At 34.8% G+C, this 26,371-nt stretch overlaps 1 protein-coding gene across 12 annotated transcripts in view; it reads right to left on the minus strand.

Annotated features, from left to right (window-relative positions):
• IMMP2L (inner mitochondrial membrane peptidase subunit 2) overlaps positions 1-26,371 on the minus strand; it is an 872,645-nt gene that overhangs the window by 197,438 nt on the left and 648,836 nt on the right. For 10 of the 12 annotated variants that reach the window (XM_005550543.5, XM_065542467.2, XM_005550544.4 and 7 more), the window contains one exon: positions 15,206-15,308. The exons of the other annotated variants lie outside the window; for them this stretch is intronic. In XM_005550543.5, coding sequence (XP_005550600.1) covers positions 15,206-15,308 — 103 coding nt within the window. The remainder of the gene's footprint in view (positions 1-15,205; positions 15,309-26,371) is intronic. 12 annotated transcript variants of the gene reach the window in all.

Genomic DNA, 26,371 nt, shown 5'->3' on the forward strand with positions numbered 1-26,371 from the left:
TCAAGCTCACGGGCATGCCAAAATTTAGAAATCTGGCAGAGAAGGATGAAAATGTAAATGATGCCTACAAAAAGTGACTGGTTATATGGGTTCAAGGAAGCTAAAAGAAGAAAATTCTCAAAATGTTTTAAAAAGGAAGTGGCCAACGATATCGAATACTGCTGAAAGACTAAGATGGATATTTGGAAGAGATCACAGGTTTTGGCAACATCCTGACAAATCCTGAACCAAATAAATGAGTAATCTTACAAAGCCCACATGTTTAGCTGACCTGTAAAAGAAATATTATGGAAGGTAGAAAGGTGAAAAGAAAAAAGAAGGGGATGCAAAGAAAATTCTCCCACAGATTCAGAACTTTAATAGTTCTTAATCTAAGATAAACTACATTGAGGCATATATGTTGCAAAAGTATGACATACAATATAATTTTTTAAGTATTTAATACTATCTGGTATGCATACTAAATTTATCTAAACAAAGATCTCAGAATTTAGTAGCACAGGATAACCTACTTATTGCTCCTGATTGAGGAGGCATAGTGGATTTTTAAAAAGACTTATATTTAATTATTTAACAAAGAATAGCGAAGCAAAGTCTACAAATACACTGCTCCTATATACTGCCTCTAGAACCACTTATCTCTCCTCCCTCTCTCATGGCAAAGACTCCAAACACCTGACGATTAATATCAATCTCCCATTTATTAAACAGTGCAAATCTCCCTTTGTCATTTTAATTGCACTGAATTTGAATTTGCATAGGTTGCAAGTAGAAAACAGAATCTTGAAGCCACATAAACTAATCACACTTAGACTTAAAACAGAAAATATTGGATATCTAGCCAAACAAAATTGCTCAAGTATCCAATACATATTCTAAACACTTCCACCTCCATGCTTCTGCTACCTTGGTTTCTACTTCTCGAAAGTTACTTTTCCACTTGTCTGTAAGTCCAAATCCTATCTTTTCTTCAAGGTTTAACTGATTAATGTCTTTGAATTCTTTCTTGCTAGAAATCACTTCTATGAACTTCATGATGTTGCACCTCTCTCTGGCTTTTATACTTTTTACGTTTTATTATATTACATTGTTGTCTACACTTTTGTCTACCTAACACCCTGTATTATCTGGAACAACAATCCCTTTCTCTGTACTGGCATCAACAAGATAACGTTTCCATGGAGCTGCCATAATTTTTACATAACGCTGCCCCTAGGCCAGAATTGGTTGGTCTATAGGTAGATACCTGATCTAAACTATGACAACCACAACATTCCAGCCCTTGGCAGCTATTGATTCTTCCAGGACAGGCACTTACCTCAAGCTAGGCCAATCACAGTCCTTTCTCAACTAGATCCTGCCCCACTGGTCATAGCTAATTGGTGCAGGACTGGAACTGGACACAAGCTGACCCTCTGGATTGAGAACTAGAGGTCAGACCATTCCCTGTCCCATGTCTCAAACTGAAATATGCAGAACTGGAAAACTGCTCATGCTCATGGCCATGGGATTAGGCTTCCCTTAGCCTCAGAAGGCCTTGGAGTGGAAGCAACAGGTATCTGGTAGGGGTAAATGCCACCTCTTTAGTCTCACGATTGAAACCACCTTCCAAGCACTATTCGATGTTGTCTTTAGAGACAAGTGAAGTGACTTGTGATATTTGCGAGGAGCCACTACCACAAAAATAATTTCTCTCTCTGCTAGGTGATTTATACCATTTTATTATTATTTTCTTTTTATGGTGATGTTGAGTTGAGGAGAGATGTTCATGCTACATTTATTAAAAGTTAAAAGAAAATCTCAGCACCTTGGGAGTCCAAGGCACGTGGATCACTTGAGGGAGGCCAGGAGTTTGAGACCAGTCTGGCCAACATAGTGAAACCCTTTCTGTACTAAAAATACAAAAAAATTACCCTGGCATGGTGGCGCATGCCTATAGTTCCTAGTTCCAGCTACTCAAGAGTCTGAGGCACAAGAATCCTTTGAACCAGAGGAAGAGGTTGCAGTGAGCCAAGAATGTGCCATAGTGCACTCAAGCCTGGGCGACACAGCAAGACTCTGTCTCAAAACAAAACAAAAAAGGTTAAAAGAAAGCAGCATTTGTTGGCCGGGCACGGTGGCTTATGCCTTTAATCCCAGCACTTTGGGAGGCCGAGGTGTGTGGATTACCTGAGGTCAGGAGTTCGACACCAGCCTGGCCAATATGGTGAAACCGCATCTCTACTAAAAATACAAAAAAAAAAAAAAAAAAAAAAAAAGCCAGGCATGGTGGCATGCACCTATAATCCCTGCTACTCAGGAGGCTGACGCAGGAGAATCCCTTGAACCCAGGAGGCAGAGGTTGCAGCTAGACGAGATGGTGCCATTGCACTCCAGTGTGGGCAACAAGAGTGAAACTCTGGCTCAGAAACAAACAAACAAACAAACAAACAACCACACACACAAGAAAGAAAGAAAGCAGCATTTGCAAGAGATGACATTCATCTCTCTGTCTTTTTCTGTGAAAGGTTACTAGATTTCCTCCTTTTGGGGAGGAGTAGAAAAAATAATTTTGAGAGCAGGAGAGATCTCCCCTCTTAAGGAGGGGCTACTACTTAGTAGTAAACATCTGGGGCTGAGAACACAGAATGTATGAGTTTTGAAGACAATGTATTTTACTCTAAGCCTACTTCACTTTCAACTGAGTGGAAAGAATATATAGGGTATTTTTTTGTGCATCTATGAATGATTTTGTTTTGCATGATTTGTGATGTTTTTGGCTGGCTTGCTTTTAAACAGGAGTGGAGTAATACAAAAGCACATTAAAGCAGACATACTAGGCAAAGGATCATGGTAGTATTCTAGTGGTCATTTGAGAGACTTTCAGGAATTAAAAACAGAGAATGTTGTAAATAACTTTATGAAGAGGGCAGTCTTCCTGAACCTAAAGGATGGGGATATATCAATTTTGGGTAGTCTCTATATACACAGGCATATCCTACTTAAATTCTTTCCATAAAGGGGCAACCTCTTCATAATCCTTCTTACATCAAATACCAAATTTACTTTGATGTGACAGAAAAACGTATTGTGAATAGCGAACTTCAAAAGAATGAGCAGTGAGATGGTTAGGGGTAATGATAAGGTAGAGAAGCATATAATGAAATTTCAAATTAATATAATATTATTATACCAAACATATAATAGTAGGAAGATTTTCCTGCAATAAAACATTAGTTTAAATAATGCTCTTCCATCTAAAAAAGATACTTCTTCTTAAGGCAAGGTGGTTGGTTTCTTTAAATTAAAATACAGAGAAATATTATGGGACTATAATAAAATCAGAACTTACTCTGTAAAATATACCTGAAGTTCTTTATAAAATATACTATTGTGACTCAACAGTTCAATACTGTCTTAGTCTGCTTGTGCTGCTATAACAGAATGCCACAGATTGGGTAATTTTTAATAAAAAATGTATTGAGTCATAGTTTTGGAGACTGGGAAGTCCAATATTAAGGAACCAGCAGGTTTGGTTATTCTGATTTCAAGATGGCACCTTGAATACTGTATCCTCTGGAGGGGAAGAATAGTTTTTCCACACATAACGGGAGGCAGAAAGGCAAAGAGGAAAAAGGGGACTGAAGTCACCCTTTTATAAGGCATTAATCCCAGCCATGGCCTAATGACCTCTTAAACATTTGACCTGGTAATACTGTTACAATGGCAATTAAATTTCAACATGAATTTTGGAGGGGACAAACATTCAAACAGTCACAAATACTACTTGAAAAAATATAACAGTTTAACCAGTTATGACCATCTGGGCAAAAAAGCTATTTAAGTACCATGCATTTTGATGAACGACCTTTAAAATAGCCTTCCTCATTGTATACTATTACTTTTCAGTCAGTGCAGGATAACACATTAAATCTAAAAACAATGGCCCAGTGAAACCATGCCAGTAGATTTAACGAATCCATTAATTTAACGGTAATTATCATTCCCTGTTCAGCACATATATTTTCTTTGTTTGAAAGACAATGCTGTGTGTTTGTGTTTTTTTTTAATGACAGAAGAAGAATGCAATACAGTTTGTTTTAAAAGACTCTGTACCAAATATTCTGTGAAGATTATAAGTTCTCCTTGACTAGAGTCTAGATAATTCCATAATGACTCGTAGAAATGACATAATTTATAATCTCATTAGGTTTTTGTGAAGTGAAACTTAATTTATATGAACAACCCAAATATAATCATGGCTAATTCGAGAGGAATGTTTCATTTGCCTGTAGCTTCCCAGCAAATACTAGGCAGACAGAGTTTAAAGCCTCAGTGGGGAATAGGTAGATGTATTTCACAACAAGGGAGATTTAAGCAGCTTTGAAAATGGTTTGGTTGAAGCTCTTCAACTGTAAATAAAATTACTGGAGGTTTAAGTAAAACTTCAGCCTAATGTAGTTGTTAGTCTAAGTAGGTCCTAGTTAATGACTATTATCTTTATGAAAATCAGGCCTAGTAATCAAAAAAGTTCAATATTCCACAACTTGATGAAGCCTTTCAGTTTCCCCTTTCCTTCCACTGATTACATCCTAATTTCAATTCACAATATCAATATACTTATTTTAATACAGTAACAATATAAAGGGGAGATTAATGTAACTTGAAAGTACATTATATATCATTTCTTCACAAAAATTGATACATTTCTTTTTGAAAATATTTTTTAATTAAAAAATTTATTTACAACTTCCCACAATGTGTTGATGTATTGAAAATATTTTAATTTTGAAAAATATATATTTGGGTATGTTTTAAATAATAATGGCAAATAAATTTTTAAAACATGCTTTTCTCTCAGCTGGTTTACCAAAATATTCGCCACTCTGTTTCCTTCTTTTAGCCTCTACATTCTAGGAATTGTCTATACCTTTTGAAACATGTGAGAACTTTACCAAAAAGAGTAGAAAAGTCTGGGGAAATGAGTGGGGGTTAGTTGACATAGATGCTAAGTGTAACAGAATGGAACTTTGATACTTTGAGGGAATAATATTTGCCTATAATTTAAGGAGTCATGAACAAGACTTGATTGGTACTCCCAAGGTCAGGGACAAAAATGTAATACTTACCAGGTAGCACACTTCTCATCACGTAGCCAAGACTGCTGCTTATGCTTAATTTTAAGGTTTGACCCATCAGAGATGAGCATGGAGTTAGTTCAGTATTCCAACTGGTGAATTTCTCTAACAGATGTGGTGAGTTAATATGAGGAAGCAGAATATAACAGACATCAAACCAATTATTAGTTCCTAAGGACTCTTAAAAGTCAATCTACTTCATATTTTTATTATCACCACCTTTGCCTAATGCCTAATCATATCCCATTTGAACTAATAGTATTATCAAATGATTGCATTTTCTACCTATATCCTATTTCCAATCTAATCTTTCATTCATAATTTTCCCAAATCAGTCTTGCCAGACACCTCTCATAACTTATTACTCTCCTGTTCCATAATGTAAAGGGCTTTTTAGTTCCTTCTAATGTTCAAATTTCTGACTTTCCTATTAACAGCCAGACATAATCAGTCCTAAACCAATCTTTCTAAAGTTATCTATTACTAATTCACTAGGATCAGTGGTTGGCAAGCTTTTTCTATAAAGAGCGGATAATAAATATTTTAGGATTTGTGGGATATAGTCTCTCTTGCAAGTACTTAACTCAGCCGTTACAGTGGGAAAGCAGCCAAAGTCAATATGAAAGCCAGAGTGTGGCTGTGTTCCAACATAACTTCTTTTGTACAGAAATAGGAATGGGTCAGATTTGGTTCAAGGGCCAGATTTCACTGCACCCTGTTCTAGATGAACCTTTACTGTGCAGAAATTGGCCATTAACTGTGTCATGAAACAGCTGTTAAACTCTGTTCCTAGTTCTGGGCTACAGTGATACAAGGATGAGTTAGCTCCCATAGCTGCCTTGGCAATGTTCACAGTCTTTACACACACAGAATCACTGCAATTATACTGCAAATGCTGTGTGGGGTCACTGGCTTAGTCAGAAGCAAAACTGCATGTTAGAGTAGGTCTGGAAGTAGTCATTGTCCAGATTAACGTGGGCAGATACAAGATAATGAAAGGGAGAAGAAATGACATCCTGTGCCAACATACAAAAATGCAAAACCAAATGGTGAATTTATGAAATGATCAAGGCATAGGCAGGTAAGATGGATCTGGAAAATTTGGCATGAGACAGAATCAAAAGGGTTTGAATGCCCTGCTAATGAGTTTACACTAGCTTTTTTGAGCCAGACTTCACTCAGGCCCCGGCAAGAGGCACTGCTTTTTTGGTGCCTGTGTTTTTGAGGAACCTGCACATCACAAGTTTCACAAAAATTGAATTTATTAAAGAACACATGGGTCCCTATGTCATTCAAGATCTGGCATTCAGCACTAGCAAAGTGTGACATTCTAACCCCGATTATTCACCAGGATTTACTCACAACAAACTAACACCATTAAGGACCCAGACACATGTTTTTCCATATATTTTATATTTTTTAAAAAATGGACTGATTCCAAATGCCATGAAACTTCACCAGTTGATCACAGGCAGGATTTCAGCCATCAAAGCACTTAGCTTAGAAGTGCTTAGAAGGAAATTAAATGACGTGACAAGCCTTCTCAGCATGGAGGCCACAGATTCTTGTATACTCAGTATCATTTGCCAGTAGCTGAGTGCCCCTGTTCTTTCTGCTCTTCATGTTTCAACTTGTGGTTCTAGAATTCTGGAGGTACTCAGGAAAACACAGTATTCACCACAGTTGTGCATGGTGACAAAGGAAACATTTGTGACTACTAAATAATTCATACTGCTCTTAAACTTATATGTATGTAGTTGAGGGTATGACATGCATGGAGCATGATACTCTTTACATTGATAAGCATGTATAAATTGAACCCTCAAATCTGTAAATAGATTTCCTTTTATAAAAATATGCAATAAAATGTAATTAATTCTTTAAATACTTAAAAATTCAGTTCTATTTAAATAACTTTGATGTAATTTTATGTTAATAGTTATTTATATTTTGACTTTTGGTTTGGAAAGATACATTTTGACATTTTACAAAAAAATCTTTTGGAAAGACTTGAAAAAATTTACTTTTAAATTCTTTTACATTCATTTTCATCTACATTTTCATAAACATATATTTAAATTATCAACACTAAATACAATTAAATATTATTTTAATCCTTCATATCATGTGAAAATCTTGATTGCAACAACATAGAGATTTTGCTGAAATGGAGGCCAGTAAAAAAATGTATAAATGAATTTAAAATGTATTTAAAAAAACTGAAAAATAACAGCTTGGAATTTTCATTTGGAATATATATGTAATTTAACGCTTATGTATGTTTTCATTTTATTACTCTTCCAAACATCACAGACCTTTCAACAGAATACTCAAATGTGTAATAATAATTAAATTCAGTCATCTTTGTTTGCTGGTTTTAGCCATATGGAGATATATTTATCCAGTTAGGAAAAGTTACATATTTCATTTAACAGTTTGCTAACTTAATTTATAGTTACATGTTAAATATTTAGACATGTAGTGTGTAGACCTCCATGCCTTAGGCCTCACATATATTAGGGGACGATCTAATATTTATAAGTAATGTGGAGTCACTGATGTCAACTTTTAATATTTTAACTTATGCAGTTATTAGAAATAGTCTATTATAGCAGGCGTAGTGGCTCATGCTTATAATCCCAGCACTTTGAGAGGCCGAGGCAGATGGATCAATTGAGGCCAGGAGTTTGAGACCAGCGTGGTCAACATGGTGAAACCCTGTCTCTACTAAAAATGCAAAAATTAGCCTGGTGTGGTGGTGTGCACCTATAATCCCAGCTACTTGGGAGGCTGAGGGAGAAGAATCGCTTGAATCCAGGAGGCGGAGGTTGCAGTGAGCTGAGATTGGGCCACCGCACTCCAGCTTGGGTGAAAGAGCAAGACTCCATCTCAAAAAAAAAAAAAAAAAAAGGAAGTATTCTTTCATGTTTTAGACATAAAAAGCATAAGGCATAATGTAATGAACATCTGTATGCTCACCACTCTGCTTCAGATATAAGTACTATAACTTGGTGTCTTTGTACACTCACTCCTCCCCAATAACATCATTCCCATCCTTTCCAGAGGTAACCAATCCTGAATTTTTTACTGCTATTTTAAATGGCAAATTCTTTAACAGTATGTTTTCTATTTCTTGATGATATCTAGCCATGTTTCATCATGTATATAATAGCTATTATACTACTAAGTTTGCATAATTGTCTTAATAGTTCTGCAGATTCCTCTTGGGTTTTCTAAGGAGACAATATCATATTTATGAAAAATAACAGTTTGGAATCCTCATTTCCCATCCCTATATCTTTCATTTCTCTTACTTGACTTAATCTGCACTGATAATGACCTTTAGCATAATGTCAAATATAAGTGGTAAGAGAGGACTTTCTTGCCTTTATTGAATATAGTAGGTACTGTAGGTTGATAATATTGTTGTTAGGAAGCAAAATGATGTGATCAGGATTCTTTTCAGAAAAATTGTTAGTGACAGGAATATCAAATGGAGCAGAATTATTTAGGAGTCATATTACAAAAATAACTTCTATTTAATGCAAAAGCCATGGGGCCTGTGATGACCTTATCAGTAGAATACACATTATGGCTCTGATTCTGACGACATCAGTAAAAAACTGCATTTTCACTTGCTTGATTCACCAAGTTAGACAAATCTTAAAGTACCAAAACCTCACATGGGTATTACTATGAATAATGTCTACAAGTGTAGTTATCATGATTCACTACAGGATCCATTTACGGCTCCATTATACAAAAAAGATCACCCAAGACGCTTAAAATTAAACTCATCTTTTTCAAATACAACCAATAAGATACTGACACAGAGCAAAGTCTTTTTAAAGATTACCCAACAAGTTTTCAGAAAATTAAAAATTTCCAAAAAAAGCTGTTTCCCAGCTTCAAAAGAACGTTATTTACATAGTTTGCTGTTTACAAAGTTATTTACATAGTTTGCTATTTATTAAAAGAAGTGGAGAGCAAAATTACCCACCGAATATATTTTATAAGTACATATCCATGTAAATGAGGCAATTTAATCTCAAACTTTGAATCTCAATATATTCAATAGAAGACTTTTTTTTGTCTTATGGGTGCCTCATATTTTCCATTTTATTTTTGTATGTATGCCCAGTTATGTAGGTACCAACAAGTAAAATAAAGGCTTTGACCTCACTTTAGAAAAAATTCTAAGCGCTTATAAAATCGCTAAATTAATAACCCCTGCATATGTTTCACTAAATCTTGGCTCCTGACCTATTATCAGTAAATATATATTTCTAATAAAATGAATGTGTTTAATTCTGTAACTAAATGGCCCAAAGGAACAGTATCTGCCATAGCAATAAAGTCTAATGACAATTCTGCTGACATTCTTCTATCTAAAAATGAAATCATGTGGAAAATAATTTCTACACTAGCAGAATAATTAAGGCATAAGACAAAATTTGATTTGGTAGGAATGGAAGCTAAGATTGCCTCTTCTCTTGGGAAGACGGGTGACATTATTTATTTCATCACCATATTATGTTTCCATGCTCTCTTTTTAAAATCATATATTTTTTTCATGTCTTAATTACAGCAACAAATCCAATGAACAGTGAAGCTAGTCCTGAGGGACTTTCTGTTTCATTTTACTGCATGGACATTTCTTGGTGTTGAACACAGCTTCTGAGAATGGGCTCTCTTCCAAAACTTAGTTATCTTTGGTTATACAAATATTTTCATTATAATGATATCTCCTTTAAGTGGCTTTGATCTTTTTATGAGATGTATGCCTTTGTCTACACCAGTCAAATGAAAATTATATCTAGGTAAAGCATGTGAGGTTGCCAGGTTCAGGCACTGTTTATGGGAATCATGAGAAACATTTGATGAAAAACCACAAGGTGAGGCTTTATGACTTATTAACAAAAACTATAAAACTATTGTTACCAGTATTTTTCTATAAAATATAGATTATTTTAGTTCCTATCAAAATTTTCTAAAGAACAAGCATGTACTACAAGCCACAAGAAAATATAACCAATTAAAGCCTAAGCACCATTTTTTCAAAGAAAGTGTGAAGAGAATACTTCATTTGGATCCTGTCAACACTGTCTAATGACCTTTTTTAAATTTGAAATGGCTGATTTTAAATAAAAGCCATTCTAGCTGCTCTAGAGAAGTTACACAAGGAAAATGCTACAATTCGACAATAAATAAATGCAATGAAAATTCATTCTCGTGTATCACAAGATTATTCTGTATTGCATAGGCAGAATATTTTCAATGCAGCTAAAACCCATTAACCACTCCAGGCATAAATTACTTCATTCACAAAACATATAGCATCTAGAGTGCTTTATGTAATGCAGGATTTTTACCAAATAGTTATTTTCACTGATTTCAGAACACTCTGTTCTACCAAATCCTCCTGGGAGATTTCATGGGTTTTCATACACAAACACTCTACTTCTCTAAAAGGCCCTGTCATACCCCCAACTAGAGTATTTGTTACAATGTGTTGTGAAGGACTGATTGTCTCCCTCCCTTCCATCCTTCCTTGAGAGTGGGGATTATACCTTAGTACTGGTAGAATCTATTGATCCTCTTACCTGCTCCTTCTGGGCATCAGGGTATGTTTTAATGTTTAGTGATAGTGGCAAAAGAATTCAGAAGGCTCACAGGTTCAGTCCACTCTTTATCATCTATGACCTGAATCTCTGTCCTTATAATCTCTGACTATTTTAAACATTTCCCAAGACTCAGTCCCAATTCCTCTCTTTGTCAAGTGCTTTCCTTCCTTCCTTCCTTCCTTCTTTCCTTCCTTCCTTCCTTCTTTCCTTCCTTCCTTCCCTCCCTCCCTCCCTCCCTCCTTCCTTCGTTCCTTCCCTCCCTCCTTCCTTCCTTCCTTCGTTCCTTCCCTCCCTCCCTCCCTCCGTCCTTCCTTCTTGCCTCCCTCCCTCCCTCCCTCCCTCCCTTCCTCTTCCCCCAACCTCTTTTTTTGGGGGGGCAGAGTTTCTCTCTTGTTGCCCAGGCTGGAGTGCAATGGTGCAATCTCAGCTCACTGCAACCTCCGCCTCCCAGGTTCAAGTGATTCTCCTGCCTCTGCCTCCCGAGTAGCTAGGATTGCAGGCATGTGCCACCACACTCAGCTGATTTTTGTATTTTTAGTAGAGACAGGGTTTCACCATGTTGGTCAGGCTGGTCTCAAACTCCTGACCTCAGGTGATCCACCCGCCTCGGCCTCCCAAAGTGCTGGGATTATAGGCATGAGCCACCACACCCGGCTGTCAAGTGCTCTTAAAAGAAAAGGTCCCATTCTTTCATCCTTCCTGCAACTCCAAGAATCTATTGTTTTGTTTTTTTACCAAAGAAGTATTATATAGGGGAAAAAAATCAGAACAGGTATGATTAGATACTAAATTGCTTAAAATGTCCATTTCCCACATACATTACAGAATCTAAAATCTCTGCCTGGTTAAATGTAACTTTTGTTTCTCCTGAGCCATCCCACCCATCAGGATCCACAAGCCTAAATCAAAGTGGACAAACCGCAGGTGCTCAAAAATGTGTCTTGAAGGCATAGATAAAAAGCTTTGCATGATATAAAAACATAAACTTTACTTCTTCTCCTTTACTTTTCATTGGCTTTTAAAAAATGGAAAATTTTTTGCACTTCATAAATTTTAATATTCATTTTCCACACTTTTCAAAAAACATAACCTTTACTTTTTCTCCTTTACTTTTCACTAGTTTTTAAAAAGTGAAAAAATTTTTGTACTTCATAAACTTCAAAAGGAATTCTATGGAATTTTAATATTCTATATATCATCACTTTCAAACCAACAGTTCATTTCATTAATAAATAATAGTTCTAATGCTCATTTATTTCTAAAACTATCATCTCCTATTAGGCATATTTCCTTCACAAAACACTCTGGGGGCTAATATTTTATCTAATAAGGTATCAATAAAATAAGTGATTGAATTTGCTCTTTTCCAAATGACTTAGAACTAAAAAGAACTCATATTTAGTATAGCTCAAAGTTTCCATTCTCAGAAAGAGGCACTCTATCATAAATAGCTTCTGAATCTGAATTATTCAGTTATGCTTCATAGTCCCGGCACACAAATTGTTCACAAGGTCACAGTATGATCACAAACCTAAAAATCAAAATACATTTATACATCTTCGAAAAGTTATGTTTGCCTTGAAATGTATAAGCCAAAAGTTTTTCTTCTAATGTCCTTTGGTCAAAGTAGCTAAAATAAATTATATATTTTAGGTGCTAAATATATAAATAATTTACTTTAGGTTTATTTTTAGATACTAGAATTTCACAAATCACTATGCAGGAAAGAGTGAAAGTCTCTTGGTTGCTCTCAGTTTAAACCTAGATAAAAATGATAGAAAAACTTCAAAGTGGAAAATGTACAAGCTAACTGGAGGCCATGGAAAGAATCACATTTGTGTTTTCAGTAAATGGAACATATTATCTAGGAGAACAGTTCAAATATAATTACTAATATTTATAATAATCGCTGCATGCATTTTTAATTGAAGAGTCTGTCAACGTAGAGTAGTTAAAAATCACTATTAGAAATGTCACAGCTATAGATACATACAAATACAAATACAAACTTTACTTTTTATGTGCTTCCATTTTAAAGCAGGCAGAAAATTTGTCACTATCTACGATAATCAGTTATTTTGTGTGCTGGTGAAGAACATCATGGCTACAATAGAAAATGTATTCATCTACATAGAACCAGGTGTCGTAAAGGAAAAGACACTAATGTCTTTCACAGAGAAAGAAATTACTGAAAGAAATGCTTAGAAAATATTCTGAGCAATTATAAAGCAACACATTAGAATCACCAAGTCTTTATGATATAATCCAGTAAAATCAAGTAGTAATATGCACTGAACAACACTTCCAGACAATTATCAAAATTTTAAAGTAAACTTATGAAAGGTATTTATCACACTAGAAATGCAAACTAAAGTCATAAATTGGCAAATCCGTATCATGAGACGATAGGACATTTTCTATCATTGTGCAATGATCATAAACTCAAGAGGGTTAGCATAAAGATATTTCAGAGAGACATCATACATAATGGAAATATTTCATACCCAATCACATCTGTGATGAGAGAGACATAAAATGGTTTTTAGGTAATCTTTTTCACTTGCGAGTTGCTACAAAATATTGTCACAAGAGTCACTTCTACACTGTAAGCGACCTAAAACATTTCCAATCTGTTTATTTCACTTTAGTATACCTTACAAAAATTATATTATATTTTTGTAATAATTACTATTCAAAGGCAAGAAAGGGTCTTAGTAGTATTTATTATCATCACTGCAACTAGAAAAAAAGAAGTAGGAGTAGTTTCCTAAAGTTATCTTCCACACAGTCATATATGTTTATCCAGCTCTAGCTCTATTACTGTACTGTCAGCCAAAGATGAGTCAAAGTGGCTGCTCCATTAGTGACAGCAGGAGTGTGCCCTCATACTATGTGAAAGAAATTGTTTTATTAGAGACCACCAACATTAAATTTTAGAAAAAACTATATGGATAAAATGTTTTTCACAAACATATCTAAAGGTATTCAATATTAACTTATACAAGTTGAATATCCCTTATCCAAAATACTTGAAACCAGAAGTATTTCAAATTTTGGATTTTTTTTTTTTATTTTGGAGATTTGCACTATACTTACTGGATGAGCATATCTAATCCCAAAATTTGAAATCCAAAATGCTCCAATGAACATTTCCTTTGAGTATCATATTGGTGCTCAGTAATATGAGAATTTTGGAGCATTTCCGATTTCAGACTTTTAGATTAGGGATGCTCAACTTACATATATGTTAACAAGTACAGATATGTTTACCTTTAGGAAAATCTAATGAGTGAAGATCCAAGCTTTTAAACACACTAGATAATGAGAAGCAGGTGTAGTGCCAGTTAACTAAAAGATTCTTCACTTTTTATTATGAGCTATTGCAGGAATTCATAAATACAGAATTTCTGTATACATTCAACATGAAAAAACTCCCAAAATACCAGTTTAGTCTCAATTTTATGGAGTGCAAGCACGGAATAAGGAATGTCTGCATGTCTACTATAAACTCAATAATTCTAACATTCTACTTATAAAGGGTGACAGATTATGCCATTCCAAAATATGCCACTTTGACATGAGGATAACTTAAGCTAAAGGCACTTGACAAACAGCAGATGCAAGAAGGGCATTCTAATCTTTTCCTTTTCTTCCTGAAAGCAGGAGACACAATTTTTCATGTGAAAGATGCCCTTCCTGTACCAGGAGAAAAAAACATTATTTCATGGGAAGTCATGGCAGGGGGCACAGAGGGGGTTCTGTACCAACAGACCTTGTTAAAATGTGTTAAAATAATTATCTTCCTTTAGCCTCACCACATAATTTAGTTACTTTTCCACAATTAGGTCTCTTTGTTCAATCTAACATAAAAGTATGTACGTTTTTCCACCTGTTGGGTCTTCATTTCTTTATGAGGGCTCCTGTGCCACCTAAAACTTATCTTAAATTTGTTGGCTTTTCTCCTATGACTCTGTCTTATGTCAATTTAATTCTCAGGCCCCGCCGGGACCCTAAGAGGGTAGAGGTAAAATTTGCTTCCTGTACATTTACTAATATGATTTCCATTACACTTGCATTTTAAACTAATGATTTAGAAAACTGATGCCTACATAATGTGTACAAGACCTAAACATCAACTGAAAATATAAGCTACAAAGTATTCCCATGGGAGAAAAAAAGATCTTCCAATTTGGAATAAGGTAGTTGGCCAAAAGCATTTTTTGGAACTTTCTTGAAGTGTATGAGTTTTTTTTTCTAAGAAACACATGTGCACACACATACCTACATACACAGTAATAGTGTACTTTATCTATGATACTTAAAAGGAAATTTTCTAACATAAACTATTCCACTATAAAATTCATGATCAGTCTTGGCTGAGTTACCCGAATAACCTATCTGACATACTTTTGTTCTCACCTTTGAAATCCAATTATATCAACAAGAAGATAAAAGATGACTTACCGGCCCAAAAGAATTACTGTCAAAACTGTGTCCATGATGATCACCTTCAACCCAGATGTGACCACGGGGGACTTTGACATACCGGTTTTTGTGTCCTATGGTTCTGGAAATAAACAGTGTAACCACTGAGATATGAATAGAAAAGAGATCAAACTGTTGAGCATACAAATTCAGGAATGGCAAAAATATTATATAGATGTTACAGACAGGTTAACCATGAAGCTTCTCCATAATTTCATTTTTAAGGAAGATGTGGTTAGAGCCCTTTGAATCTATTCACAGTATTTTTTTTCTTTTTATATTTCTACAGGTAAGAATTTTGTGCTTAGAAAAAATGTATTGACACTAAATATAATGTGTTTAATATAATTCACAATATTCTAAATATGTATTTATGAAATCCAATAAACCCCCCAAAAATACAGATCTAACTTGGTTTTTTAACATTTACTTTTAAGTTAATATTCAACTTTTCCAACAGACTCACGCACAACTACAATCTTCATTTTTTGCAGTCAAACTTCTCAAACCAATGGACAACACTTCATAACCTCTTAATACTCTAAATTTCAGCATAAGAAATAAAGGAAAGAACATAATCTGGATAACTTCTTATTAGATAAAAACTATCAATATCAGTTGAAAATTTTTAACCAGCACTAAAGTATTCCTAAAAATGAAAATTTTTTAAGAATTGTGAAGACTAAAGATCAATGATACACATGTTGCAAAACATTCTATATTCTTAATGCTGGCAAGGAAATGGACTAAGAAAAGGCTATCTCACACAGTTTTCGTAGCAATGTATAATAGTATAATGTTTTTCCCTGTATTTCCATTTTAGGCAACTTTTTGGTTCATTTTTAAGATACTAAAATGTTTGTGTCTTTTGACTTAGTTATTCTACTTGTAGAAATCCATTTGAAAAATAAAATCAGAAATACAGACACATTTATTCACTACAAGGGGTGTTCAAACAAGGCTTTTTATAGCAAAAAATAATAATAACTTACCTAAATATTCAACAACACAGAATTGGTTCAATAAATTATGATACAACCAACTAAATGAAAGAGACAGGCTTACAATAAAATATTATCCTAATCCCATAATAAGAAGTTATTTTGGGGGCAGATACTGCATTTTTTTTTCTTTTATCCCCTAAAAAGCTCAGGAAAACACCTGGCCTAAAGAAGCTTCTCAGTAAGTGTTGGCTGAATGAAGGAATGAATAAATATCACCTCCAAGCCTGCAGAGTTCAGACACTGAGCTTGGCATACATACTGTTCTTTGAGGTGGTGTCCCTTTGAGACTATTTTTATTAGTTAGCAAGTTGTATATGTGCAGAAGAATACATTTAAAAAAACTAAACATAAATTGGTGCTACAGAAACTGAAACTATTCATTACCTAGGATGGTTTTTAATTTTCAAGATAATTTCAGTGTTGAATTACTTTACTTTAGATCAGTAAATCATTCATGCAAGGAAGCAATATTGTGGCTATTAGAAGCCCACAGTAAGTTAATGACTGCTGTTTATTTTTAATTACTATTGGGAAGAAAGTTTTCAGCTTTTTAAAGAAAAGTGAAAAACAAGTTGAACACATCTTACCATCATATACTCTGTAATATAAGTGTTCTTCAATTAAAATCAGTCAATTAGTTCCTGACATCACTACAGCTTTTATTATTAGACTGCTTCTAAGAACTAATATTCTACATAAATGTTAATGACAAAGAAAATATCCTTTTACTTAATTGTTGGCAAGGCATACTCTCCAAATCAGTCCAAATGTTTGTTCACCTTATTAAGCTGGGTATTTTGGATAAATGCTCAGAAAGAAAACAATTACCAATTTTGTCTCTTCAAATAACCATTCAAGAATTACAAAGGAAAACCAGCATAAAATTATTTCTGCAATGACATGGTGAGTTTTAAATCAAGCATATTCTTCCAGAAACCAGAAGAGTGATATGAAACCAAGATTGAGTTTTAACGTCATGTAAGCCAGGATACTTGTGGTAGAAAGCAACAGCATCCTAAAAGACCAGTGACAGTTACACGTTTCCTTGCACTGACCATCTTATCTGAAAAATTTAAATATAGCCTTTATCCTATTATTTTCTAGCTGCTTACAGTGCTTTATTTTTCTTTATTGAGCCTGCTAACACTTGATATACATTTATGGGTTTATTTGTTTATTTTTTATTTCCCTCCACTGGAATGCAATCTTTGGAACTTTGCCTTTTTTGTTCATAAGAGTATCCCCAGAGTCCAGAACAGACTGCACAGAGTACTCAATAAACATTTGTTAAATGAATGACTAAATGAATGAATAACTGAAGAATAAAAAATACTGTCATAAAGGCAGAATAATAGAGTGGAAAGTATATAGGTTCTGGAAACAGAGTAGACCAGTTTTGATCTTGATACTATTACTCACAAGTAATCTTTTGCAAGTTACTTAGAGTTTCTACCTCTATTTCCCCATCTTTAAAATGGGAGAAGACATACCCTAACTTAGCAGTCCCCATCCTTTTTGGCAGTAGGGACTGATTTCATGGAAGACATTTTTTTTTCATGGACCAGGGTGGGTGGGGGAAGGTTTTGGCACGATTCAAGCACATTACATTTATTGTGCATTTTATTTATATTATTTTTAAATTGTAATATATAATGAATTAATTATACAACTCACTATAATGTAGAATCAGTGGGAGTCCTGAGCTTGTTTTCCTGTAACTAGATGGTCCCCTCTGGGGGTGATGGGAGATAGTGACAGATCATCAGGTATAAGAGTCTCATAAGGAGCATGCAACCTAGATCCCTCACATGCGCAGTTCACAATAGGGTTCACACTCCTGTAAGAATTTAATCACACGGCTGATTTGGTAGGAGGTAGGGCTCAGGCAGTAATGGGAGCAATGGGGAGTGGCTGTTAGTACAGATGAAGCTTCCCTTGCTGCTTACCTCCTGCTGTGTGGCCCAGTTCCTAATAGGCCACAGACCAGTACCAGTCCATGGCCCAGAGACTCCTGCCCTAACTGGGCTGAAATGAAGGTTAGTAGTTAGATGAAAATAAAATGGAAAGATTGTTATACAGCATACACTCTGGAGCCAGCCTGTCTTGGCTTTTGTATCTTACTTAACATTTTCAAGCTTACATGATCTGCACAAGTTGATGAAACTCTGTGTCAGTTTCCTCAGTTACACAACTGGGCAAATAACAATACCTAACTCAAACAATTATTCTATAGATAAAAGTGGCATACATTAAACACTTGATAAGTGGATTCTCTTGTAGTTGAGACTGTTTTTAATTTAAGTAAAGCACTGAATATAGTTCCGATGTATAGTTAGAACCCAGTAAGTGGTAGTTTTTATTGCTATTGTCTTCCTTTGTCCATTATTTTCTTTCATTTTATAAGTCAGAATGTGTTCAGCCTCTGTCATCTATTAGCATCAGTTTTTTAAAATTACCTGAACTACGCTTCAGTAATTTCCTCTCCCGATGACTGCACTGTAACTACAGACTATTTTTAATGGTACAATCAATCTTTTTTCTCTTTTGCTCTTATGTCCTTCTGGGACACTCTAAAACTTACATGTAAAAACACTATTTGGGTTCTGCATATTCAAATATGCAGGGAGTAGTAGGGGAAAGTACAATCTATTTGTGTTTTTACCTACTAGTCTCTTGTATATTTGAATATTGCTATGCTAATACAGAGTGGTTTCCTAGATACCAGACAGATTTGAAAGAACACTTAGAGCTATAGAAAAACCCTGGTAAAATTCACGCTGTATCCCAGTGCATATTCTGTTTCTTGGGTTTCAATCTAACTTTTTAAAGAATAATCCAAAGTAGCTTTAAAAAATATGATGTTAAAATATTGGGCTGGTTCTTTTTAGGACTGCCAAAGAAATATAATACTCCTAATAGAATTTCTCTAGAGAAAGAATTTTAAATAGCTTTGTGCTCCTGAATTCACATAAAAGAAAGACAAGATAATCTTTTAGGTGATTTAACAGTTAAGTGAGGTGTCAGCCTACAAGGTTGTATGTATCTATGGCTTGCAAATAATTTTGGTTTTGACAGTCAAAAATGAGCTCTGTATGGTATTCTAACTACCTGTCTAAAAGAAAAGGCATTTTTAGTACTACCTTTACCAAGACAAGTTACCTAGGTCTTATAAATGGAATAAAGAATCATTGCCTCCAATTTGATTTGACCTTGAAAACAATATTTTTAAGTCTCTGAATCTTTTGAGTGTCATCGGGTGAATACAAAAGTATTGTCTAGGTAATTCTTGTTACCACAAGAAAGAAAGGAAGAACTTATTAAAAGTATTTCCCAAATACGCACACACACACACACACACACACTCTCTCTCTCTCTCTCTCTCTCTCTCTCTCTCTCTCTTTCCTTCTCTCCCTCTCAAGTAGGTCACTTATTTATATTAATAATTCATGATTGATTTAAGGTATTCTTATCTATTTTTCAAATTATTCTCTTAGTTTTTCTCATTGTCCATAGTGGCTGCCCTGAGCGTATTTACTGCTCCCTGGATACTAGATCCATGGTTTTCATTGTCTTGAAGGACCAGAAGTCAGGGGCTCTGGACTCAGAAAGATCAGCAGTTAGAACTAGGTCTCTTTATCACTGTTGACAGATAGAACCAGAAAAAAAAATCCACCATCAGGAAAGAAAAGTAAAAAGAACACTTGCCTTTGTAGTGTTGGCCTCTGAAAGAGAAAAAAACTCTCTTTTGAGAATCTACCTTCTGCTCTCAAGTGAAACTAAGGTTCAAATTCACACTATTTGGGTAGTCTCACACAGTTAAGAATCAACTTTAATCGGCCCCAGGCATCTGGCAGAGAATAATCCCTCAAATGTGGTTTTCAGGTTTTCTATAGATAAATCCCAGCCAACAGGAACCCACAATCCAAAATTACAAACTCATTTGGAAATACCCACCTTAGTGAGTCAGGACAAACAATAAGTAGCAAAATTAGACTCCTGCAAACTTCAAATACTGGATTTATGAATATACATGCTATATTTAAATACTTTTAAAAGTATAAAGGGAATTAAATACACGAGTAAGGAAGAATATAATATTTGAAAGATAGACACTTGAAAAATAACCAAATAGAAATTCTAAAAATTAAAATATATAACTAAATAAGTGGGTTAAAAAGCAAATTACTCTGAGATAAAGAAAGAAGTAATGAACTGGAGTAGAATTCAATACAGAGCACTAAAGAAATGGAAAATATTAGAAACATTAGAAAGATATGGGAAGCATTGTAAGAAAATGTAACATCAGTGTAATCAAAATTCCAAAGAAAGAGAATAAAAAGAAACAAGGAAGAGATAATATTTGAAGAGATGGTGGTAGAGGATTTTCCCGAATTGATGAATGAATAAATGTGCTGGGCCTCAGAAATTGATAACCCAAAATATGGCACTTTGATGTGTTCAACTGAAGAAGCCTCAAGGTCTCTCTGACCTCCTTCCACCTCCTGTTTTCTCAACCCATTGTCTCTCCTAAATAAAGCTCATGATGAAGCTGTTCCCTGAAGTTCCCTCATCTCCCTGAAGTCCAGACTGGCTCAGAAGAAAATGGTTACCTCTGGTCCATTCCCTGAGTTTTCATTAACTCAACTCATATCGCAGGAAGAAAGTCTGAAGTCTCAACATACCTGAATAAACTTTGGTCACAAACCATCGTCTGCTTTGTGGGTCCAACTTGTCTCAGGCCATTGTATGTTCAACCCCATTGAATTCCCATAAAAACCATTTACTACCACCCTAAAATTCTCCACACTTCCCCATCTCCCTTCCCCCTAAAAAGAAGGGTATAAAATGATCTGTACTCCATTGCCTGGTGTACTCGCTCTGTGACTGAAGCCTCCGTTGCACTTTGTATGACTTCACTCCTATTAATCTGCCTTTTGTCAGTTACTTTTCAGTCAGTTTTCAGAGGGCGAAGGGGAAGTTTTCCTTTGACCGCTACAAATGCAGATTCTGCAATCAGTGCAAATAACAAGTAAAAATCGCACCATCATATGTTGTAATGAAATTGTAGAACACTGAAGTCTCACTACTCCCAACCGCAAATTCTGAAAAGCTTCCAGAGAAAAAAACATGGACTACCTTAAAAAAAAAAAAAAAAAAAGAAAGAAAATTAAATTGACAGTAGAATTCCCTTACTGGAGCATAATTTGCATGAAATAGAATTCAGCAATCTTAAGTATACAACTCAATGAATTTAAAAATCAACGGTCACATAATCCCTATCTATATCAAGATACGAAACACTTGAGTTACCCAAAAAAGATTCTTCATGTCTCTCTGCGAGCAAATCTGCCCCACCCTCATCCTTGGCTTCAGGCAATCCCTGTTATGCTGCTTTCTGTCACTATGGTTTTGCCTTTTCTAGAATTTTACATACAGGCATTCCTTGAAGATATTGTTGGTTCAGTTCCAGATCACCTCAATAAATAAATAAATAAATAAATAAATAAAGCAATATTGCAACAAAGTCACAGAACTTTTTTGGTTTCCTAGTGCTTAGAAAAGTTATGTTTATATTATACTGTAGCTTATTAAGTGTGCCATAACATTATGTCTAAAAATACATACCTTAATTTAAAAATATTTTATTGCTAAAAAATGCTGACAGACACCCAAAACGAGCATATTCTTTCAGGAAAATGGTGCCAATCGACTTGCTGGATGCAAGGCTGCCACAAACTTTACATTTATAAAAAATGTAACATCTACAAAGTGCAATCAAGGAAAGCACAATAAAACAAGGTGTGACTGTAAATGGGAACATACAATATGTATTCTTTTACTTCTGGCTTCTTACTTTAGTCTAATGCTTTTGAGATCAATTCACATTGTTCAAACAAAAGTAGTTTGTTACTTTTTTTAAAAAATAGTATACTATTATATGAATGTACCAGAATTTATCAATCAATAGTTCATGAACATTTTAGCTGTTTCTAATTTTTGACTTTTTACACAAATAATTTCAAATTTTATTTAAGAATCAGGGGGTACGTGTGCAGGTTTTTTACATGGGTATATTACGTGATGCTGTGGTTTGAGATTTGAATGATCCCATTACCCATATAGTGAGCACAGTACCCCAGATTCTTGAATATGAACACTAAAGCAGCTATGAACATTGCAGTATAAGTACGACACATTTTCATTTCTCTTCTACAAATGAAATGGTTGGCTCACCTGCTAAGTGAATGTTTAAACTGTCAAACTGTGGTCAAATATCCTATTTTTAAAAGGAAAAAAATGATTATTTTTCTTTTTCTTTTCCCCCCACCTCCTACTTAGTTCTTTTTTTTTTTTTTTAATTTATTTATTATTATTATACTTTAAGTTGTAGGGTACATGTGCATAACGTGCAGGTTTGTTACATATGTATACTTGTGCCATGTTGCTGTGCTGCACCCATCAACTCGTCATTTACATCAGGTATAAATGGTGCTGGGAAAATTGGCTAGCCATAAGTAGAAAGCTGAAACTGGATCCTTTCCTTACTCCTTATACGAAAATTAATTCAAGATGGATTAGAGACTTAAATGTTAGACCTAATACCATAAAAATCCTAGAGGAAAACCTAGGTAGTACCATTCAGGACATAGGCATGGGCAAAGATTTCATGTCTAAAACACCAAAAGCAATGGCAGCAAAAGCCAAAATTGACAAATGGGATCTCATTAAACTAAAGAGCTTCTGCACAGCAAAAGACACTACCATCAGAGTGAACAGGCAACCTACAGAATGGGAGAAAATTTTTGCAATCTACTCATCTGACAAAGGGCTAATATCCAGAACCTACAAAGAACTCAAACAAATTTACAAGAAAAAAACAAACAACCCCATCAAAAAGTGGGCAAAGGATATGAACAGACATTTCTCAAAAGAAGACATTCATACAGCCAACAGACACATGAAAAACTCCTACTTAGTTCTTAATGAAGGCAAATATAGCCTTTACCTTCTCTCCACCAGGCATGGCAAGCTTATCTATGAGTTTGCTTAGAAGTCCCAGAGACCCTACCTTGAAGCAAACCAGGTGCCTCCAGAACTCTCTTCCACCAGGACGTAGCCTCAATTTACAACCTGCCTCTGCCCACATTGGCACCAACCAGACCACCCGACAGGTAAGACATCCGAAGACCCCATCCCTCCTCACTCCCTCCTCTACATGTTGTTCATGCCAAGTCCCCTTTAAAAGCCCGTGCCTTCTTGTCCTGAAGACTGAAGTGGTACCCTCAAGGCAAGAGCTTGTAATACCTCCCCCAGCTACCTCTGGAATAAAGTTATTTTCTGTCAGATCTCATTATTGTTAATTAGACACTGCAAGGGGTGAGGGATGGGACCTGCGTTTGGTTACAGAACTGTTTTCCAAAGCAGTAGGACTAGCAATGTTTAAGCGTTTCAGTTGTTCTACATCTCACCAGCACTTGATATTATCATTCTTTCCATTTTAGCCATTTTAAGGGCATAGAATGGTTTTAATTTGCATTTTCCTAATGACTAATGATTTGAGCATCTTTTCATGTATCTGTCATTTGCATATCTTCTTTGGTGAATTATCTATTCAACTTTTAAAAATTAAATTCAGTGATTTGTCTTATTACTGAGTTGTAAGAATTCTTTATATAATCTGGATATAAATTTTGTATTAGAGATGTTTTGTAACTATTTTCTCCTAATCTGTGTGCTTTTAAATTTTTCTTAACAGTTTTTTTCTACAAAGAATATACATTTTTTAATTCTGATGAAGTCTATTTAAAACACTTTTCTTTTAAAGTACATGTTTTTCAGAAGAAATTATTGCTGAACCCAAAAATTACAAAGATTTTCTCCTGTGTTTTCTTCTTCTGGTTTTATACTTTTAGGCTATTTATAATAATTTTTATGCAGTCTGAGATATCGTTCAAATTTCAATTTTTTATATATGGTTATCCAATTTTTCCATTTTTTGGAAAAAATTATTCTTTCTCCCTTGACTTACCTTGTTAACTTTGTTAAAATTAATTTGCCCTAGTATTAGTCTATTTTCACACTGCTGATAAAGACACACCCAAGACTGGGCAATTTACAAAAGGAAGAGGTTTATTGGACTTACATTTCCACGTGGTTTACATTTCCACGTGGTTTGGGAGGCCTCACAAACATGGAGGAAGCCGAAAGGCACATCTCATATGGCGGCAGACAAGAGAAGAGAGCTTTTGCAAGGAAACTCCCGTTTTTTAAAACTGTCAGATCTCATGAGACTCATTCACTATCATGAGAACAGCACAGGAAAGACCTGCACTCATAATCCAATCACTTTTCACTGGCTTCCTCCCATGACATGTGGGAATTGTGGGAGTTGCATTTCAAGAAGAGATATGGGTGGGAACATAGTCAAACCATATCACTCTATATGGATGAGTCTTTTTCTGGACTCTATTTTGTTTCATTGATGTTTATACCAATATCATACTGCCATGATAATTGTGGCTTTATAGGTCTTGAAATCAGGTGCGATGATTCCCCCAATTTTGTTATACTCCTTTCCAAACCCCTTTGGCTATTCTAAGTCCTCTGCATTTCCAAACGATTTTGAATCCCCTGTCCATGTCTATACAAAGGAGCCTGCTGGGAGTTTGATTGGGATTGCACTGAATCTATAGAGCAATTTTAGGTAGAAATGACATCTTAACAACATTGAGTGTTCTGATTAATGAACATAGCATTTCTTTCCAATTTTAAAGGTTTTTGAAAATGTTTCTGTTCTGTTGTGAGATTGATAGCATAACAGTCTTGCACATATTTTCCTAAATTAATATCTAAGTATTTGCTGTTTTAGTGTTATTTTAAAAGATATTTTAAAATTGTAACTCCCAGTTTTTCATTGTACTACATAGGAATGTAGTTGATTTTTCTCTATTGGTTTTGTATCCTGCAGCCTTACTAAACTCTCTTATTCTAGTTTCATTTTGTAGAGTTCTCAGAATTTTCTGCAAACACAATCATGTTTTGCTGGGACTACAGGTGTGTGCCACCATGCTCCGCTAATTAAAAAAAAAATTTTTAGAGATGGGGTCTTGCCATGTTGCCCAGGCTACTCTTCAACTCTTAGCCTCAAGCTATCCTCCCACCTCAACCTCCTGACTAGATGAGATTTGTGTGTAAAAGTAATTGCAGTTTTTGACATTTTTAAAAGTAACGACAAAAACCACAATTACTTTTGCACCAACCTAGTAAAACAGTGAAAATAGTATTGTAATTATAGCATAATTACAGACATTATGTAAGTTGACTGAATATAGAAAAGATAACTCCACACTGTAAAGAAAATATATTTAAAATTAGTTTTTGCTAAAATGATGATAGATTGCATAAAATGTTAAAGGTGTAAATACCATAATTAGTTTACTTACTGTTAAATTGGACTTTGTCATGGATAAAAATAGTGAATCATATCATTATTCTATGGACGACTTCTGGCAAACCAATTTAAATAAAATAGTGAACTTGTGTAATTTTATTTTTCAGAAAAATCAATATTTAATATAATTGGTATTGTTGCATTTGTTTAGAAAATCTTCTCTCAAAATAATCTCCTGGGTGTTTGCATCATCATCATTTAGTTTGTAGGTCTTTTCCATATGCTAATGTGCTAGTTATGTAGGGAAAAAATACATTTCAATGCATTCTGCTTTTTTTTTTAGAGACAAGGTCTCGCTTTCTTGCCCAGGCTAGAGTGCAGTGGCATGACTATAGCTCACTGCAGCTGTAGTCTCAAACTACTGGGCTCACATAATTTTCCCACCTCAGCCTCCCAAGTTCCTAGGACTGCAGGCATGTGCCACCATGCCTCACTTTTATTTTTTATTTTTTTGTACTGACAGGGTCTCACTATATTACCAAGGCTGGCATCCAACTCCTGGCCTCAAGTGATCCTCTTGCTGATTTTAAATAAAGAATCTGGAAGCTACCTGTATAAAGTAGGATTGAGGAAAGCCTTTTTAAGTAAAATTAAAAAGCAAAAGGTATGCTGTAAAATAACATACAAAAATATCTGAGTATTTTGAAATTAAAAACTTTTGAAAGACAAAAGGTACTATAAATACATAAG

Source organism: Macaca fascicularis, chromosome 3, assembly GCF_037993035.2.
Source record: "Macaca fascicularis isolate 582-1 chromosome 3, T2T-MFA8v1.1".
Classification (NCBI taxonomy): domain Eukaryota; kingdom Metazoa; phylum Chordata; class Mammalia; order Primates; family Cercopithecidae; genus Macaca; species Macaca fascicularis.